The 20,331-nt window shown below is 37.9% G+C and overlaps 1 protein-coding gene across 1 annotated transcript in view; it reads left to right on the top strand.

Moving 5' to 3' along the window:
• The first annotated feature begins 34 nt into the window (after positions 1-34).
• CTPS2 (CTP synthase 2) overlaps positions 35-20,331 on the top strand; it is a 69,051-nt gene continuing 48,754 nt past the window's right edge. The window contains exons 1-11 of the mRNA XM_084510288.1: positions 35-91; positions 2,785-2,990; positions 4,999-5,169; positions 5,454-5,554; positions 7,395-7,511; positions 8,897-8,980; positions 13,197-13,277; positions 16,069-16,220; positions 16,469-16,601; positions 18,732-18,820; positions 19,583-19,677. Of these exons, the coding sequence (XP_084366414.1) occupies positions 2,825-2,990; positions 4,999-5,169; positions 5,454-5,554; positions 7,395-7,511; positions 8,897-8,980; positions 13,197-13,277; positions 16,069-16,220; positions 16,469-16,601; positions 18,732-18,820; positions 19,583-19,677 (1,189 nt within the window). The 5' untranslated portion in view covers positions 35-91; positions 2,785-2,824. The remainder of the gene's footprint in view (positions 92-2,784; positions 2,991-4,998; positions 5,170-5,453; positions 5,555-7,394; positions 7,512-8,896; positions 8,981-13,196; positions 13,278-16,068; positions 16,221-16,468; positions 16,602-18,731; positions 18,821-19,582; positions 19,678-20,331) is intronic.

The following is a 20,331-nucleotide window of genomic DNA, read 5'->3' as shown; positions in this document are numbered from 1 at the left end:
GCGGGGCTCACAAGCCCGGCTACGCCCCCCCCGCCCCCCCTCAAATTTCACGTGCGCGTGCGCGCGCCTCGCGTGGACGCCGCGCGGAAAGGTAACGGCCGCGGCGCGAGGCTGCGCCTGCCCGGGGGGAGGGGCCCCAACGGCCGCCCCCCAACGGCCGCCCCCCAACGGCCGCTCCCCGCCGCGGCTGAGGGGAGGTGTTGGGGGGAGGCTGCTGAGAGGGTCCCGGTCCCGGTGCCCCCAGCCGGGCCCTGCCCGCCCCGGCCCCGGGGCTCCCGGGGCTCTGCGCTTTGTGTGGGAGCGGGGCGAGCTGGCAGGGAGCTGATGGGCTTCGTCGGCCCTCAGGGGCACGGCGTCGGCGGCTGGAGCTGCTGGTGGAGCTTCGCCCTCTCTTTCTTTCCCTCTTTTTTTTTTTTTTTTTCTTTTCTTTCCATAAACAGCTTTGAAACTGACTTAAGACGGTTATGAAATGTTAACGCTGGCAACTCCGTTAGCTGACTTACGAAGAGTCAGAAGCAGAGTGTTTCCAAACCTTAGGATCTCTGCTATTTAAAAAAAAAATAAAAAAAAATTGCCTATTAAAATTAAATCGCAAGGAAGAGTTATTTCCTAATTACGCGGATTAGGGTTTGTTTTCCTGCGGAGCGCGCTTTCCTCCTCTGTGGGTCTTTAAAATTTGTCTTAACTGCTGTCTGGTTTGGCTCGTCTCAGTAAACAAATTTTGCATGTTTTTCATTTCGTGGTTTGCTTTGTATTACTCTGCAGTTGTTTTATTGGCATGCTTGCAGGTAGTGAGGGGGAAGGTAAGGAAACTTTCTCTCCCCACATTAGTGTTTGCGGTGTGCCCGCCTATACCAGCCTTGAGTCAATTCCAAGGGTCCCTTTCTCCTGAGTTAAGTGCATTTGATGGCTACAGTCTCCCTTTTGTCCACAGGGATGCAGAAGTGATGTTTTATTATTTGCTATTAGTTGTAAGAGCATTGATAACAACATTGTTACCTCCTTGAACTCTGTCTCTTGAAGCTGTAGACCATATTTATTTATGTTACTTAATAACCTAATAGGAGGAGCTATGACACTCATTCACAAGCTGCTGCTTACTACCAGTGTGTGGAGAACTGTGCTGCTTTTGTTTGTTGTAAGCTCTGTTAGATCATGTGCCGTTACATGTTGTGTTGAACAAATTAGGTATGTCAGTAAGGAACGATGATTCTTGACCCTAAAATTGTTTCTCTGTGACAAAATGGTCAAGCATTAATCCAGGGATTAGCCCCTACATCTGCCTGGACGTAATGTGAGTGCAGTTATAAATAAGACATGTTCAACATCTGCCAGTTTCAGGTGGGGTGAGGAGATGGCAGTAAAATCTATGCTTGTGTGAAAGCCAGAAGAGGCAGGAGTACAGGAGGGACAGCGTCAGCAGCACATGATGAGAATAGCAGATTATCACAACAAGAAGGATGATGAAGAACTCTTAATTAGGATTGTAATTACCTAAATTTTTCATCAAAAGTCCTTGTGTTTTTGTAATAGTTTTGGGTCTGTTACCATCCACATTTGTCTTGCTCCCATGTAGGCATTCATATATTTCTGTGGTCTGGCTTAGTCTTGTCCTAAGTGCAAGTCCTTCTAGAGTAAAGTTCTCCAGCTCTAAAATTTGTATTTTTTTTTTCCTCTCACTAGTTACTTGGAGAAGGAGAGTGAGTGGGTAGACATGTGAAGAAAGGCTTCTAGACTCACGATTAAGAATGTGCTATTGTGTAAATATGGATGTTTTAGTTCAGTTTTTATTTCTTGCTCTCATGATCCATTGTTCTGTAGGATATTGTAAGACCTTTGGTGATACACTTGATACAGTGTGAATTGGAGAGGGGAGATCTGCTGAAAAATAGAGCAGATGGTATAGCACTCTGACTTTAATATGTATGGTTAGCTTTAATATGTTTGATTAGCAGTCAGAATTTTTGGAAGGTAAATCTGGAGAGAGAATGTGATGCTGTGTTCTGGCTGATGTAGCAAGGAACAATCTTTGAGCTAACTGCTCAACACAAATTAAATTATTAATTTATTTAATTTAGAAAGAACCCAGGGTGAGATTTGTCTTCACAGATTCGTCTGCACGTTGTGCAGGATGGCATCCAGGCGGGTTTTGAATATCTCCAGAGAAGGAGACTCCACAACCTCTCTGGGCAACCTGTCCCTGTGCTCTGTCACCCTCACAATAAAGTAGTGCCCCCTCGTATTCAGACGGAGCCTCCCGTGCTTCAGTTTGTTCCCATTGCCTCTTGTCCTGTCACTGGGCACAACTGAATAGAAACCGGCTCCATCCTCTCGACACCCTCCCCTCAGATATTTGTACACATTGATGAGGTCTCCCCTCAGTCTTCTCTTTTCTAGGCTAAACAGGCCCAGCTCTCTCAGCCTGTCCTCTTGCCTAACTTGTGGTTCTTGCCTAATTTGTGGTTACAAAAGATGTCTATTTCTGGCTGGCTGGCTATTCCTGTCATAGTAAGAAATAGGTCAGATGAACAGGTCTTTGGCATCTCTACAGGGCAGTGCATCGAAATGGTGCCTCTTTTTCTACTGGCTGTGGAGAGGACTTACCCATATAGTTTAAATATGGGTGTATAAGCTGGGAGGGATTGATCCTGCTCCCAGATTCTAAAATGGTCATTTTGTTGTCAGTTCGTGACGGTCATTGCAACTTTGATTCTTGCATGCTGAGACTGTGTTCTTCCATGGCATGAATTTGCGTTATGTAAATGTACCTCTTTGTCATTTTAGATTTCCACCTGGAGATCTGTGTTCTCGTGCTGATTTTCCGATGAAGTACATCCTGGTAACTGGTGGTGTCATCTCAGGCATTGGCAAAGGGATCATCGCAAGCAGCATTGGCACCATACTGAAATCATGTGGTCTGCGTGTCACGGCAATCAAAATCGATCCTTACATAAACATAGATGCTGGAACATTTTCACCATATGAGCATGGTATGAAGGATGGTGCTGTTACCTTTTGCGTAAATTTTGTATTCATAATCATGCTTTTTTGTTTATTTTCTTTGAAAAACAGTACGATGGTAGTTATTAGTCATTTTACCACCTATTTGGCAATGCAAGTTTGTTCCCTACTGCATATTCTTAAGGACATTGTATGCTAAGTAAAGAGAGGTGAAGCCTGGTTGGTGAAGACACTTTTAAGAGTAGCTGCTTACTTCCTATGAAATTCTGCTTTGTTGGGAAAAATCCTAGCTGTTGGCCTTATTCAGTCTGTGCTATCTTCATTTCAACTGGATAAAAAATTGGAACGGTACTGCAAAACTTATTAGAAACTCTTTTCCTGGATGTTTCCTTGTGAATGCTCTTACTGGGATGTCAGGTGTCAGTGTCCCTGGCGTGAATGTCTTCATGAGAGTTAGATTAAGCTCTCATTTTTGACAATGAGGATCTAGTCAAAACAATCAGTGGAGCTCAGAGAGCTGACTGCTGTGTCATTTTAAAGTAGATGCTTTGGTTGCTTGGTTCTCTTCATTGCTGATGAGCTGCAAGACACTCTGATTGGCATTTATAATGTTGAACATTACTTCATCTGTCATGCATATTACTTTTGGTGGTAAGACTCCTGCAATGACTTGAGACTGTGAGGGTGTATTCCTTCTGTGGATCACATATAAGGGACAAGGGGGCAAATGTGGTATCCAATTCCCTTATTACTTGTTTTTCCTCTGTTTGCAGAAGAATTTTTATAATGCTTCTGAAAAAAAAAACAAACAAACAAACCAAACCAAAAACAAACAAACCACACAGGGTGGTGGGGTAGTAAGTAGAAGATAACACAAGCCAAAGTGGCAAGCCTCTTTTATTAACATTTTGGAGGAAATCTGATTGAATCAAAGGATTATAATTTAGAGATTTCCACTTAAAGCTGTCTTTGTTTTTTTTTTCTCATAATACATTTTTTATTCCCCAAAGGCCTGCTGTTGAGAAATGTCAGTTCCACTCGGCTTCTGTTGGCTTTAATAGTAAATTAGTGGTTAAAAAAAGGAACTCATAGCCTCATGGGATCAGGCATAAATCTTCCTCTCTGTTCCATGCATTATGATATTTTTCTTTTGTTTTGTTAAACTGCTCATTGGATTGTGGTATCTAGGTGGGATGTATATTTTCATAGTGTACAGCATTCCCCTACCTTCAGGGGAATTGTTTCTTTTCTCTTGTGCAGAGTTTTCCAGCTTTACCCTAGCATCTAGCAAATTTAGATCCTTCAGAGGTTGATGGGCTTCAGAATTATTTAGAGACTCTTTGCTTTAAGAGAAATCTGAACCCTGAAGAATATTTTCATTAGATTTTCCAGAGTCAGAAATAACCCTTGCTGTGGGCATAGTGAACTGAATATATGAGATTAAAGAACTGAACAATAAATAGTTACCACACTTGAATAAGCATTTATGTGCATCATAACTTCACTCCTGATTCAAACCTTAATCATTAAAATAGTTCCATACAATAAGAATTTATCGTGAAACACTTTGAAAGTGGGTGATATTTCATGCTTATAAAAGCACAGCTTTTGTCTGCCACATGTAAATTGATGTTTTATTTATTACTTATTTATGATTCCTGAAATTACTGTCTTCTGATTGGGGATTGTAGCATGATGTTGAAATATGGGTTAAATATTTTTAAGTCACTTAAATATTTTTGGCAATATAACTTACATTCACTTTCAAAACTATTAGTGACTGAGGGATAGACATTCAATGTAGAAATAATGACTTGGATATTAAGACACAGAATGACAACACAGGTCCAGTTGCAGCATGTATTTTATTGGTATGTCATTGCAATGTGTCTTTTAAAAGAAATGTTTCTTCAGTTTGAAGATATGTTTGTGGTACACCTACATGTTTAATAACTTGTGATTATTTTATTGCTTTTCTGTAATGATTTTCATCCTAAACTTTCCTATGTTTTTTTTTTTTCACTTTCTTTTTTTCAGGTGAAGTTTTTGTACTGAATGATGGTGGAGAAGTTGACTTAGATTTAGGAAATTATGAGAGATTCTTGGACATTAATCTCTATAAAGATAACAATATCACCACTGGAAAGATATATCAGCATGTTATCAATAAGGAAAGACATGGTGATTATCTGGGAAAGACTGTTCAAGGTAGGATTTTAAATTCTGTGGTATACTAATCCACTCAGACTTTATAAAAATAGAGTGGGAAAAACAAGCTGTTTCTTGCTGCATCAGCTTATTCCTCTCCCCTTCCTAGGAGATCTGGGAATATTTCTGTAATGTTGGGCTTCTGGGTTCAAGGAAATAAGGAGCATAAACAAAAGAGGTTGCTTCCTTTTGACTTCCTGCTTGTTTTTCCCTCCTTGCATGGAAAAACTGGTACATGTGCATTCGAGATGTGCTTGCCTTAGTGCTTTTACTTTGTCTTATAGTTGTTCCACACATCACTGATGCAGTTCAAGAATGGGTAATGAATCAGGCAAAAGTTCCTGTGGATGATGACAGAAAAGAGCCACAGATCTGTGTAATTGAGGCAAGTATAGAGTATTTTAGGATCTATATCCATAGTGAACACAAAGAGCTAGCTTGCTTTGTCTTTTATATTTACTGTAAAAAAAAAATAAAAAATCAGACTGAAGTTTTATGGTGAGCAATAATACAAAACATGTTTTGTATTCTTTATAATTTGTTCTGCTAATGATAGGCATGGTCTGATTCCTGTACAGTTTCTGTTAACTTGACTAAATCCCTTCCAGAATACTGCTAAAATGGAGTTGCTTAAGAGTTTATTAATTTAGAAAATTAAGACAGTCAATTACTGTAACTTGAAGTATTTCTTCCAGGTTATAGACATTTGACTGAAGCTGCATACTGTTCATAGCATTGAGAAAAAGGGTAATACCTGAAACACCCACAGCCAGTAGGAGAGCCTGGAGCATTTTAGCTTTCTGTATGACTTCAAATGTTCCACATTGTTGCTTGTGGAATATTTGCAGGGATATACTTAAACATTGTATAAGTTACTTTCCCTCTTTCTGTTTATGTATTTAAGATCTCTGGAAGTAACTTTGTTAATCGTTTAACCCACTGATGTTCTACAGAATTGAACTCCGGATTTTTACCTGTCCTTAGTAGTGTGTGAAGACAACTGAAAGAAAGGCAGTCATTAACTGCTAGATATTACTATTAGAGCAGAATGTACAGAAGAAGATCACACCTGAGAAGAATGTGTCATATATTTCATGCCTGAAGCCACAGCTGTAATCAGTAGGGTGATAAATTTCAAGACCTAGGCCATCAAATTGGTCAGGATTTCTTACAAAGAAAAGAATACTTTGGTTACAATATAAATATATCTATAGGTCTCTTATGATGTGGACAGTGACTCAAATGCTTCATTTAAAGTAAAAGTAAAAGCAGTAAATATAGAAGTCGCTCAAGAACATTAATAAGAGATGAGCTTGTCAGTCTTTTAACTTCAAACATATTTGTTTCCTCCACATTAAGTTTTTTTTATTTTGTTATATCTCTAGCCTCATAAAAATACCTACCTTTACTCTTATAATTCTAATGAATTCTTTTTCCATTGCAAAACTCTGAAGGAGTTAGGCTGAATATGTGTGTCAAGAACAAATGCGGTTGTCAGAAGTTTTTCTGGTAGTGAACACAAACGTGCAGCTCTGTCAGAAGCCACATGGTGGCACAAAAGGATCATTCTGAAACTTGCTTTCCAAGACTTCCATGCTAGACTGTTTTATTCAGTGTTTAGTTTACTAATGCTCTTTATGTCTTTAAAAGACATCTAATTCACGTCTTTAAGTCAGGTTTATCATGGACTTAGTCTTGGACTTTGGGTTGGTAACAGATATTTAAATGTTTATAATATATTATTTGCATTGTTTATATAGCATTTATCAACATTCAAAAGCCATGATAATACTGCTAGATGTTTGTATCTTGTTGGTTCTGACTGCTTATTAATCTGTCTGTGAGGAAAATGTATAGCTGAATACCTCTATACAAAAACAGTCACATCAGTCTAACTATTCATTAACTTTTGTTAACTGCTTAAAAGTTAGTAAAAGTACGGTGCTTATTCCATAGCACCATACATCTGCCTATGGGAATCTTATGTGTTTGGTGTAAAGTCAATATAAAGAAACATGCAAATTGTTTTGTTTTCCACAAGAAATATGCGGAATAGATGAGGGCTTTTTGTAGAGCATGCCTGCAAATTTTAGGGTTTCCTAGATAAAAAAAAAAAAAAAAAATCCAATAACTTGTCGAATCTGTAAAAAGTAGACTCTTTAAAAAAAAAAAAAAAAAAAAATTAATACTTTCTGCCACTGATGGATTCAACCTTTCTTTTTCAGCTGGGAGGAACTATTGGAGACATTGAAGGAATGCCATTTGTTGAAGCATTTAGACAGTTTCAGTTCAAAGCAAAAAGAGAGAACTTCTGTAACATCCACGTTAGTCTAGTACCACAGGTATGTTATTAAAATAAACATTTTAATTATTGGCAACTTTTATTCTGTATTGAGTTTTATATTTGTTTACTCCTCTAATTAAAAAGGGATGTTGGAGGTGTTTAGAAATTGAGATGAAAGCCAGTCTCATTTGTGTAAATAAAAGCCTTGTTAATTACTTTATTGATGTGAGAATGTGTTTTAATGTTCTAAGTTATTAAAAAAAAAAAGTTAATAAACACTAATTTATCTAGAAAGCTAAATATGTTTGCGTTTTGCGCTGGAAGGTTCTGGTACACTATGATCCCAGTAGGAAAGGTACTCTGCCTCTGGAAGATATTTAAAATTGTTTGAGATAACGCTGTAAGGAATGGATAATATAGATAATCTTACATCCCTTCAGGTGGAAAGAACCCCAGATGATGTTGCATTGAACTACATGCATGCAGCATGCTGGGCTGACTCCATCCATAGAAGGGATTCTTCCCTTTTGTTCATTTGAACTTATACAACTTTCTTACAAGGAAACAACTCTGTCATTTCTGCTGTTAAGCACAAACAATGTTCTCATGAAAACTTGTTGCTGCATTCTTAGGTAAAGACAAGGTCAGATAGGTCATCTAAGTTTTGGTACCAAGTGTGAGCTGCTTGCATGCTCTTCTGGTACAATGAGCTGGTTGAGTTTATTTCATGGCTATTTATCCTACAGCCAAGGATTTGGTGCAGAACAACGCTGTCTGAAGGCCAGGCTGGATGTCCAGCTCAGCTCAGCATTACATAGGTCTGGGTCTACTCAGGTTAACTGTTATGTGGCTCACTAACTCCCTGATGCACTGTATTCGAGTCAGGGCCACTACAACTTACTGTATGGGGCTGAAAGTATTTTTCTTTATATTTTACTTCACAAGTAGGTTTTATTTGATGAGGTAAGTATTCACTGGAGAGATCTTGTTAACGCAATTCTGATAATGATGAGAAGATCACACTTTGTATACATAAAAAGAGAATATTTATCACTGCCTCTAATATTCAGCGGGTTTTATTCTGTGAATTACTTCTGAGCACTGAAGGCTTTGTGCTGTTGGACACTGCATTTATTAGCAAAGTCCAAATTTTGAAATATTCTTCTTCTCTTATCTGAGTCAATTATATTGTAACTTTTACTTTGAAAGACTAATAACAAAATAAACTTGACCTAAATTAGGGCCGTGTGCTTCTTCACAGAATTTGTAATGTTTGTAATAGTTGTAGTGCCATTTATTTTTCTGGCACATTGTGGCTCTGTTTCGAGATGCTCACTTCCTGCAAGTAAGTTAAAAGTGATTGCAAGTAATAATACAACTTGTCTGCTAATAGATTTTGTTTAATAAAGTTGTTATTTGAGCTCTAAAAATATGTCTTTCTAGCCTAATGCCACCGGTGAACAGAAGACAAAACCAACACAGAACAGTGTTCGAGCACTGAGGGGTCTAGGCTTGTCTCCAGATTTGGTGAGTTCATTAGTCAATAAATGCAGTTTTGTTTACAAGTCATCTAGAAATATCTGTGCATAACCAGTGGAAAAAAAGGAGCCTTAGTCTCCCACAAGAGACAAGAAATTTAGAAGAAATGCAACATATATGCGGTACTACTTGACTAAAGACACAGGAAATTACTCCTATTTAAGTTAACATAATCCAAATAGCTCTTAGCAAAATCTTGAGCCTCTATTTATGTTCTCCTAATAGGATCTTTGCAGAAAAATCATTCTGTATTGCTTAAAAATAATCTTAAGTGCAGATGTCTCAGTCACTTTGTGGGAAGACCTAGAAGAGCTAGAATGCTTCTGGCTTCTAACATTTTTTTCTCTAGTTTCTTTTTATGCATGGTTAAGAAGAAGCAATCCTACCTGTGAAGTATAGCCTTTAAAAAGGAAATATGAAACACATGGGTGAATCCTCAAAGTAAGGTTCTTCAATTTCTTTCTTTTGTTGGACTTCCACCATGTAGTGTAATGAACTCAAAGGAAACACGTTTCATGTTATGTGTTGGCAGATGATGACAAATGCTCACCTTCGTTTCTCTCTCCCTGGTGCCTAGAAATGAGTATGTGCTTATTTCCTGGATGCATTGGTTGCTTCACTGGCACTGTTCCTAGGGAGCAGAGAGGAGACTTAAGTTAATTACAGCTCCCTGTTGTGATACCTGTATGCCACTGAGTGATGTTAATCTGCTTGCTCAAGTGTTGCTGCTAGCAGCAAAGCCAGGGCAGTGCAGCTTCAAATGCCAATACAACCACAGTTCAAACTTATACTTTGTGTTTTCCTGAGCTGCAGGTAATGCAGCTGAACTGTGTTTCTAGTTTTTCAAGAAAGAAAGAGAATAATTTTTGCTCTTTCATGTGAGGTTGCTTGTCAAGTCAAAGAATATTTTCCATATTTAATTCTGGAAGTCATTGAGCCCTTTCCATTGCCATAAAGTCTGTTGGTAGAAAAAGCTTCCTACCTAACTCTTCTCAGAAATGAAAGAATAGTCACTGGTTCTGTATAATATTTATATCTTCACAAAGGAGGAATGATTCTTAAAAGAATAGTTGCACAACTAGATTCTGTGTTGTACTTCTTTCTGTTGTTTTTTTTTTTTTTTTTTTTTTTTTTTTTCTCCTTGAACTTTTGCAAGAGGTGACTTTTTGGCTTATGTGCTTTTCTAGTTTCTAGATGTCCTAAGGGCCTCATCTTGTTGCTACTTTCGAAGGAAGAGTACAGCTACTTGAATTAGTGACAGAAATCTGGTGGGAATGGATTCGATTTAAAAAAAAAAAAAAAAAAATGCTTTTATGACACAATTTGCCACATCAAATGAAAAAATGTGAGGTGTGTTAAAAATATTAAAGGTCTTTCCATCCTTTTTCACAAATCCACTTAAAAGTATAACTGAGATTTCATCAGGGTTGGCCTCCTGTAGAGCAAAGCTGTCTTGGGAGAAGCTGACTAAAGCATCCAAAGCAGAGTAAATGAGCAAACTAATGATTAAACGGTGTGGGCAATCTTGGCTCAGAGCAGACTGGCTTAAGCCCTGGCCCAAATACTACTTCAACTGCTAACACAATATGAATGAGAACAAAGAATCTGCCACACACCAGCCTCAACTCCTACTTGAAATAAAACCCCTTTTTTACACTTTGAATTTTCTAATTACAAGATAAAAACAGTTCTGTGTCAATATCTGGTATTCTGATGCAGGGTAACTTTGCATTGATAACATCGATAATGTTTTCCTATGAGGTTGCACACACAACTTTTTTTTCCTTGAAAATTTCTACAATCACTAACCAGAATTTTTACTGTTCGTAGATAAATGTTGAATGTTTATGTAATGAGAAGAGGTAACCTGTTCTCATTATGAGAATATGTAGATACTTGTCAAGTCATCAGCAATTCACAAGGCCATTGATAATCTGTACATTATCAACTGTACTGATGTTTGTACTGTAGGCACAGTTTTCAAATAACTGTATATGAATTGGATAGGAGGGAGCATGTGCTTACTTATTTACTTATCCACACAGATTTTATTTTGTAACAGGACCTAGAGTTTTAAGCTTATCAATGTGCATGTTTTAAACTACAAATCCACTGGTTTTATAAATAAGGTGTATGAAGGATGTGTTTTGGTAGCTTCAAACTGTTGTAACCTGTTAACTATAATAGGTTGAGGAAGGAAAGGATTTTATTTGTGCAGTGCTGCTCTATGTTCCAAGCTTCAGGGCCTGAAGTTCAAAATCCCTTTTGTGGTATTAATTGCATATGGAAAGTTGAATGTGATTTTTGTAGGCCTTTAAGATAATTGCCTGTGTCCAGCTCCGCCCCCCCAAAGTAATTTTTAAAGCTTGTTAAATGTTTGTGTGTGGAAAAGGAAAGCAGACTAGTCTAGTCACTCTCTCACACTTTGATTTCTTGCCTGGGGCAGTTCTGGGGCACTGTACTACTTTATTTTTATATTTATTTATTTTTACTGCTGATGTTGAACAGCAAAGCATAGGGAAATTACAGTGCGAACAACACCTCTTGGCCATGTCGGTAAGGTGCTAGGGCACTGCTTCAAGAAAATCTGTAAATGGTTGCTCTTTTTCTTGGTGCAAGGCCAAGACAACACCTGGGGAAGCTCCTAGAACAGCAGTTGGGTGGGCTTCCTTGGCAAGCTGTGCCACCAGGCTGCCTGATGTAAGCTTGGCTTGACCTGTTTGTGATAGCTGCTGCCTTGCTGTCTGGTCCTAGGCGTCCCTGAGGTGTCATGCTGGGCCAGTCTCAGCTGTCTATATACGGGAGCCTTTCTGTCCTCCATGGAGGGTTCTAAGTGCTTAATGAATACGCTGTGTCTGCAGATTTAATGGACTCTGTTGCTGCATTTTGAAAGCTGATTATATGTTTGTCTTTGCTGCCCTATTCAATTGAATTGTTCATTGTCTTATTTCTATTATGTTGCTTTGAGCTGCTTCTTGGCCACTGTTATCGTAGTTTTGTGTTTACGTGCTGCTTCTGATGTTTTTGATTTCTGTGACTCTATTAAATTGAATCTCGTCTCAGCAAGAAGGATGATAGATTCCCTAGTGGATTTGATCATGTGCTTGTTCATACTATCAACGTTTATGAATAATATTTTCAAATAGGATCCAGTTCTTAAGTATAAATTGTGCTTAGTTTAAGAGAATGCACAAATTGTTACACAAGCCTTTATTGATTATTAGAATGCGCACTAATTATCCCTTATTCTTGGCATCGATTTTCCTGATTCTAGAAGTTTTTGCAAGGATAGAAGTTGATTAGAGTTCATCAATATCAGTGTAGCTAAACTGCATTCTAGCAAGGTGATCAAAGTTCAGCTACAAGTTTCTGAACAAAAAAGGGCTTAATGTAGTTACGTTGCTAGAAAGACAGGGAAAACAGTGAGTTCACCTTTTAATGGTACAACTTTCTTTTAAACTTTCAAGATTCAAAATAATTTGAGGTAGGAGACTAAGTTACCAGCAGGCACATACAGAGAGCAGTTTTGCATTTAGAGTTAGTTGCCTGAAATGAGATACTGGGGAAAAAAAAAAAAAAATCCCTTCCAACAAACACCGAAACACACACTTGTTTTCTTTGCTGGTTAAAAAAAAAAAAAAAAAAGGCAATATTTTCTAAAATTCCCAAGTTTTATGTTTATCAGCAAAATAATTGCACCAGAAGAAGTCCACAAAGAGAGAATTTTCTCTTCTTCAGCCTTCTTTTTACAATGATTTACAAATTAAGAATTACAAAGAATGTGCTGAAATACTGAAATGGTAGAAAACATGCATATCAGCTAAGTATTATTGCTCTGAACTTACCTGATAAGATCAAAATATTTTTGATTCATACTTACAAAGCTTCTTGACTAAAGAATATTTCAATAGTAGCTACAAAGAAGGAGAACATGAGGAAGTAGCTTGTAGAGGATGCCAAAGAAAGATTAATACAAATGGGTCAGTAAGGGCAGGTTGACTGATTACTTCTGCCTTGCTAGAAGATACATGTGAGCTATGATATATTGATAGAGCTCCAAAAGAGGGCAGAAAAAAAAAGGTGTACTTGCTTGCACTATGCTTCCAAAGGATGTGAGCCTTGTCATGACCAGTATTGAGAATCTTCTATTGTTTTTTTCTGGTGAAGATTTATGATTTTTTTTTTTTCCCCAATATTATGACAGATTGTCTGCAGAAGTGCAAAACCTATAGAAATGGCAGTGAAGGAAAAGATCTCAATGTTCTGCCATGTGGAGCCAGAGCAGGTCAGTACTTTACTCATTGTGAAATATGTGGGACAGTATACAAAGATATCTGTGTATTTCTCTTTTCCACTATAGACTATTCCATTAATATGTAATCAATTTTCCAGTTTTTTTCTGTTTGTCATGTACGCTATAGCACTTTAACATATAAAAATTCCTGATATTTTAAAAGTTTCATATGTTGAGCAATTGTTAACAATTTAAATGTGTGTTATATTTGGTATAATTACTGAATGGATTGTAAAAAGTTAATAAAAGGAATCAATTTTTAGTGCATGGTTAATTGCTATTCATTGGCATGAAAACCATGCACTTTCATAGATTGTTTGAAGCTATGGTTGGTTATTGTCCATAAATCATCTCAGGTGGTTATAATAATGGATGATCGAAGCCATCTCTAAAGCTAGGGATTTTACTTATGTCCATAGATCATCACAGCCACGTGAACGCTCTTCCTGGGATAATATGTAATAGGTTATTCATGTCCTTTAACATGCTTAGAACATCTACAGTGTAGTTATATATATCCTTTTGTAATTCATGTATTTTGGCCTTAATTGTGGTGATTGATATTCAAATATTAATTTTGATAAATCAAATGCTCTTTAATTTTTTTCCAAGTGAGATCATGTTATAACTCGAAGTAATGGATAATATTAAAGGGATAATAGATGCCAACAGTGATGCTGTATTTCACATATGTATTACTGTTAACCTCTCTGCAGTTGTGTAAGAAAAAGCTTTTTGTCGTAAAATCTCAGATATAGACATACAGCATAGCATGGTCATTACTTTATCCCACTTGCTGCCTGCCACCTTACTGTTAGTGGAAGGCAATTCACTTAAAATATCTTCATGGAAAATCCTTTGTGGTTTCTTCCCAGCCCAAGAGAGGCAACTGGAAATTGAATCAAACAGAAATTGTGTGTGCTTCTCTGGCAGCATCAGGTCCCTCAGATAGCAGCACAATCCTCTGGCATATCACCCATTCTTCCCAGTTCTGTGTTCTCTCCAAACTTGCTGATGCTGTGCTATTCCGTATGGTCCAGTTCGTTAATGTGGGTGTTAAACAGGAGTGGACCAGTATTGACCCTCTGGAGTATGCTGCTAGTTACTGGCCTCCAAGTAGACTTTGCACCACTGGCACCACCCTCTATGCTCAGCCATTCATCCAGTTTCTAATCCACCCCTCTGCTCACCCATCCTGTACATCAACAAAGTATCTGTGCGGATCTTGTGGGAGATGGTGTCAAGGACCTTACTGAAGTTTAGGTAGACAACATCCATGGTTCTTCCCTCGTCTCCCAAGGCAACTGTTTCATTGTAGAAGCTTACTGATTTGATCAAGTATGATTTTCCCTTGGAGAATCCATGCTGACCACTCTTGATTTCTTGTTCTCATGTGCCTGGAAATGTTTTCCAGGATTGCGACAACTAGTCCTTGAAAACCACATGCTACTTTGTCCACAGTCTTCCTCTAAGTGTATTTTTTATTTTGCTTTTATCGGGTGACTCTTCTCTCGTCAGTTCAAAGGATATACTACCAAAACACGAGCAGTGTCTTTGGCCTGTTCCGGGGCTGTCACAGTAAACAAGACTAATCTAGAGCAGCTAGTGGTTCTTTTTAATGTTTTATGCTTAAGTTGGTAGCTGATAGCTACCAATTTTGGAAGACCAGTTGGATAAGCCTTTCTCCCACTGTAGGACGGCAGTGATTACACTTTTTTGCTGTTGAATGGGCACACACAGAGGTGTGAAGTAGCATCCATGTTTACATATATACGTGGTGAATACAAGTAAGTCAAGGATCACTAACTAAGCGAAGTATCCTTTACTTCTTGTGTACACTTGTACTCAGGATTCCAAACTCTACTCTCTTGCATAAGCCAAGTGCAGTGAACTTAACTACAAGCAGTTTGGACACTGCTTATAAATAAGCATTCTTAATTAAATGGCCCTTGGAAGGGCTATACTTGTCATTTAATTACATAATCCAATTCACTAAGAATTCTTCTAGGAAACTTCATCACATTGTGCTTGGGTCTGTTTTGTAAGGTTTCATGTTCTTTCTTTCCCAGTTAATATTCTTCAAGTTTGTGAGAGAGGAAGAAAAAGGGTTTGTTAGCAAGCATGACTGCTTGTGTGGCCAGAAGTTTGTATTAAAACTGATGTGTCAACTGACTTGCCAATAGCCTTGACAAGCTGTATTTATATGATGGTGTAATGAAGAAGTGAAATTAATTTTTATATATTAACTTTCCCTAGTAGATTTAGTGGGACCTAAAATATTGTCTGTACTGTGTTTTTCTGTTGGGATAGAGTTAGTTTGGGATTTGTTACGAAAATTGTACTGATAACACAAGGATATTTTAGTTATTGTAGAGCAGTGCTAGCACAGAGTCAACAGTGTGTGATAAAACCCTGCTTTACTAGAAGTAGCTCAACATCTCCTGCTGATGGGAAGTAGTGAAATAATTCTTATTTTGTTTTGCTTGTACCTTTTGCTTTATCTCTTAAACTGTCTTTATTTCAGCCCAGGAGCTTTCTCACTTTTACTGTTGCAGTTCTTTCTCCCCATCCTGCTGGGGTGAGTGAACAAGCAGCCGTGTGCTGCTTAGCTGTCTATTGGGGTTACATTACACTACAACAACTGCCCTGCTCATTCAAAAGAAAAGAACTTAAAAAGTAGAATGTATGTGGAATACAAAATGTATGTAGTATACAAAATAAAATGTATGTTTACCATGAGAAATATTTAGATAAGACTTTTGTATTGTGCTTTTTTTATTAGGTCATATTTATCCATGATGTTTCTTCTACTTACCGAGTACCAATTCTCTTAGAGGAGCAAGGCATCATTAAATATTTTAAACAGAGGTTAAATTTACCCATTGATGACCAGCCAAGTGATCTGCTAATGAAATGGAGGAAAATGGCTGACAGGTATTTTAACTCCTGCTGCTCTTTCAAATGCAGAAGTGTTTGAATTCAAGTTAGGTTTTTAGCTGCACTGAAGTGAACAAATTGGGCTTGGGTCAGGAGCATGCTGCTACTGCAACACCTGTGGAAGCTCTGGGTTTAAAAGCATTGACACTTTGGGGATTTTAGAAGGTGTTTTGTGGAGTTAAGAAAAAAAAAAAAGTGAACATTGTGAAAATTGGGGTAATAACTAGATACCTTGTTTTTGTCAGATATGAAAGGTTGCTGAAGGTGTGTTCCATAGCTCTCGTTGGCAAGTATACAAAACTAAGTGATTGCTATGCATCTGTTTTCAAGGCTCTGGAGCACTCTGCGCTGGCAATTAATCACAAACTGGATTTAATGGTGAGGATATTTCTGGATTTTGCTTTCAGGAATATTTTGAATATGCTTTACTAGTTTTTGTCATATAAAGTCATTTTAATTCATATGGAAATTAGAAAATGAATTGTGTATAAATACAGACTAGCAAAAAGCTTCTTTTTTTAAAAAAATACTTGTTTAGAGATCAGTTTATTAGGAACTAGGATTATCTGAAAGGAACACTGTGACTACTCAAAACTGGATCTGATCATTTGATTTACTCTCAAAGGTGGGTTTTATTTGTTCTAGTGAGACTGCTTATTGTTTTAAGAAGATTAGTTTAAGAAAGACAAAAGAAAATCAGTAAATTGAAAAGCAATTGACTTTCTTTTTAAAATCTGGTGTCAGAAGCTGATGTTCTTCATTGCAGTTAATTTCTTGAGAGCAGTCAAATTTATCTTCAGGATTCTAGTGACATCAGAATTAGGTCAGTTTCTCCAAGAAAGTAGTTGCTCTATTTACCATAAAGTACTATTAGAGACAAATAAGACCATATGTCTTGTTCTAATAAGAACAGGAAGTTGAACTACGTGGAAACCTGTTACTAGCTTCCTGTTCCTGGAACTATCCATTTCCATTGCAGAGTTTTGCTGCTTGGGGTGGAAAGGTGTGGGGTGGAGAACTGGTGTGAAGGTGTCTATTAGTATCAGTTAAGGGGTGCAGAGGATGTTTTGGCATCTTGCAGTAGCAAAATGGTAGTAAATAGTCAAAGTATCAGCACTAACATGCTGCTGCAGTGTGATTCCTGTAGTGATGCAAGATATTGATTAAAGGGGGCAGCTGAAATCTTTTTTTCTGTAGGTAATCTGTATAGAGAGAAGTGGGTTAATTTGTTGTCTGGGGAGGTGGAAGGAAGCACTTCTTACAGAAAAGGGGGAAAAAAAAAAACACAAACCCATAGAAAATGTTTAGTGTCTTTCATAATGATATGGAAGATGGGGTGGAGTGCACCTTCAGCAAGTCTGAAGATGATACCACACTGAGGGAGGAGCTCTTGGTATGGTGGAAGGCAGGGCTGCTATTCAAAGGGACCTTAGGCCATAGGAATGGGCTGACAGAAACCTCATGAAGTTCAACAAAGGCAAATGCAAAGTCCTGCATGTGACGTTGAGTAACATGAAAGTAAAGAAAGTCAACATCCGAGGCCATGCTAAGCAAGAGCGTAGCAGGCAAGTTGAGGGTAGTCACTGTTTGCTTCTGTGCAGTACTTCTGAGACCACGTATGGAGCACGGTATTCAGCTTTTGTCTCCCCAGTACAAGATGTGCACTGCACAGTGAAGTGAGTCTGAGATAGGGCCACCAAGATTAGAGGGATGAAGTGCACAGCAGATGAAGAGAGGCTGGGAAGTTAAGGTTGTTCAGTCTGGAGAAGGAAAACTCTAGGCAATCTTTATATCAGTTCAATTTCTCCATACACAAATGGGTACTGTCATTTCTGATAATATGGCTTTTTTGGTGGGTAGAGACTATGCTATTCTCAGAAAGACTTTGGTAAAACCAAGAACTAAACTCTGATACTTCATTTCTCTAATGCAGTATATAACCACCCCACTCACTTGCTCTAGTGGTACCTAAGGGGCCATGCTTAATACTGGCAGTAGTGATTCTAATGCAAGACCTCTGTTAGGACATACATAACTCCCTCTCTACAGTTGATGCTTTCAAATCAGTCCACAGGAGTACCTTTCTCGTGGGCTAGACAATGCAGGTTTATCCAGTCTTAAGGTAAGATTAGTTAAAAAGTGGCACCCAAAGCTAGTAAAGGGAACATGCTGACTACATTTCATTTGGATATCAGGATAAGGTCAGCACCAACCTTTGTGTGGTGCCCTGATGTCTATAGGAAGAAAAGCTGGGTATACAGCTGTAGAGCACTCTAGCAAGTCCGCTTACCTGGAGGGTAGGAAAATTAGGGCTGGAGGTGGCCAGAGCTCTGGAGTTGCATGCAAAGAAAGAAACAAATATTTGGGTCTTCATTGTAGTAGTTAAAGGCTTACTCAGAAATTCGTTGAAACTCTTTATAGCCATATTATATAAAAGTTGGTTATATAGTGTGTGCTGCTCTTTCTGTGGAAGAAAATACTAGTTTACTACATATTTTTCTTTTGTAGTACATAGATTCAACAGAACTCGAACGTTCTACAGAAGTGGAGAACTCAGTGAAATATCACCAGGCATGGCACAAGCTATGCAAAGCAGAGTAAGTGGCATTGGGTATTTTGTGTCCCAAATGTAGAGTGTGATATTTACTTCATGTGATGAAAAATTCTTCAGTGAATCGTTTCTCAGTGCATCCAGACTTTTGTTATGGAAGCAGATGCATTTGCATGATTGGTGACAAGTCTTGGACATAGCAAATTATAGTATCAGCCTATATCCTTAAACTCTGTTGTAATCCCTTTGGACAAGTTACAGTTAGGTGTGTTTTTGTTTATTTTTGGATAGCTAGACAAAATACTTTCCTTACAGTGCAGTCAGTTGTCAATGATTTTCTTTCTCAACATGCATCATGGTGTAAAGAAGTTAGATAAAAGCTTAGTAAATGCCTATGGTACTCTGAAAACCTCTTTGTTAAGAGTTGTTGGGCTTTCAATTTGTACTTGTAAAGGCATGTAATTTATTGTCCGAACACAGTCGTTTCTTCATTATTACTTAGTACCCATAAAGTTTAAGGTTTAAGATCCTGAAGTTGTGACTACGTATCTAGTTTATTCAAGCAATATATATTTAAGCAGTGAGAATTTCACTGTGAAGTATGGGGTAAGATGAGACAGGCTGTGTAGATGAGACAAATGTCCAAATTTAAATTCTGTGTATCTGGAATGATAATACAAAACATGCCTTTCATGCACTGTAACTGCTTGCTCTTCTGTAACCTAAAAAGTCTTTCTAAACTTGTATGGACTTCTTTTGCTGGCTTAATTCTATGTGTTGGATGTTATGTATATGGCTTTCATTGCAGTGGCATTCTTGTCCCAGGAGGGTTTGGAATTAGAGGAACAGAAGGCAAACTCCAAGCTATCTCTTGGGCAAGAACAAAGAAAAAACCTTTCCTTGGTAAGATCGTTAGTGTCAGAATTTACTGTGTTTTGGAGGTATATAGAAAGCTAATTGATTTGATATCTTAAAACAAACAAACAAAAAACTTTGTAGACTACCTCCTCTACCCCCTCCACCCCAGCATGTGGTTGGTGAGTAAAAAAGAACAATAGAATCAGTATAATACTAGGGAGGGATCCTGTCTTGGGGAAGTACGTGTGCTGTTGTGAATATCTGCCTTGGAAATAATGCCCTGGCTCACTATAGCTGCTGTATGAGGAAAGAAGAGAAAGACCATTCCCACTCCAAAGGCTTTATTTGCTATGTTCACATTTTATTTAGAGAATCCGTGCTTCTCGATTGAATTAAATCACAGTCATTGTACTTATCCATTCATGGATAGAAAACATAGCTGCCTTTAGAGACATTTGCTATATCAAATATTTTTTGTTGATATACTGATCTATCTTATTACAGTAATGTTTAAAGATGCCATCTGGCATATGAGATAGATGCTTTTTGTGTAAATGCCTTTGAAGCTTTGGTTCCTGCCCTAGATTTCCTACAATTTTATAAGTAACAGCAACTACTTTGGCTAGTTGCTAAAGTAAAATTTGATTCTGGACATAAGCAAAAGCTTTAGCTTTTGTTTATCTTTACAGTAATTATTAG

Source organism: Aythya ferina (assembly GCF_964211825.1).
Source record: "Aythya ferina genome assembly, chromosome: 1".
Lineage (NCBI taxonomy): Eukaryota > Metazoa > Chordata > Aves > Anseriformes > Anatidae > Aythya > Aythya ferina.
Note: the sequence above shows the minus strand (reverse complement) of the source record. Positions and strands in the feature narration are given on the sequence as shown.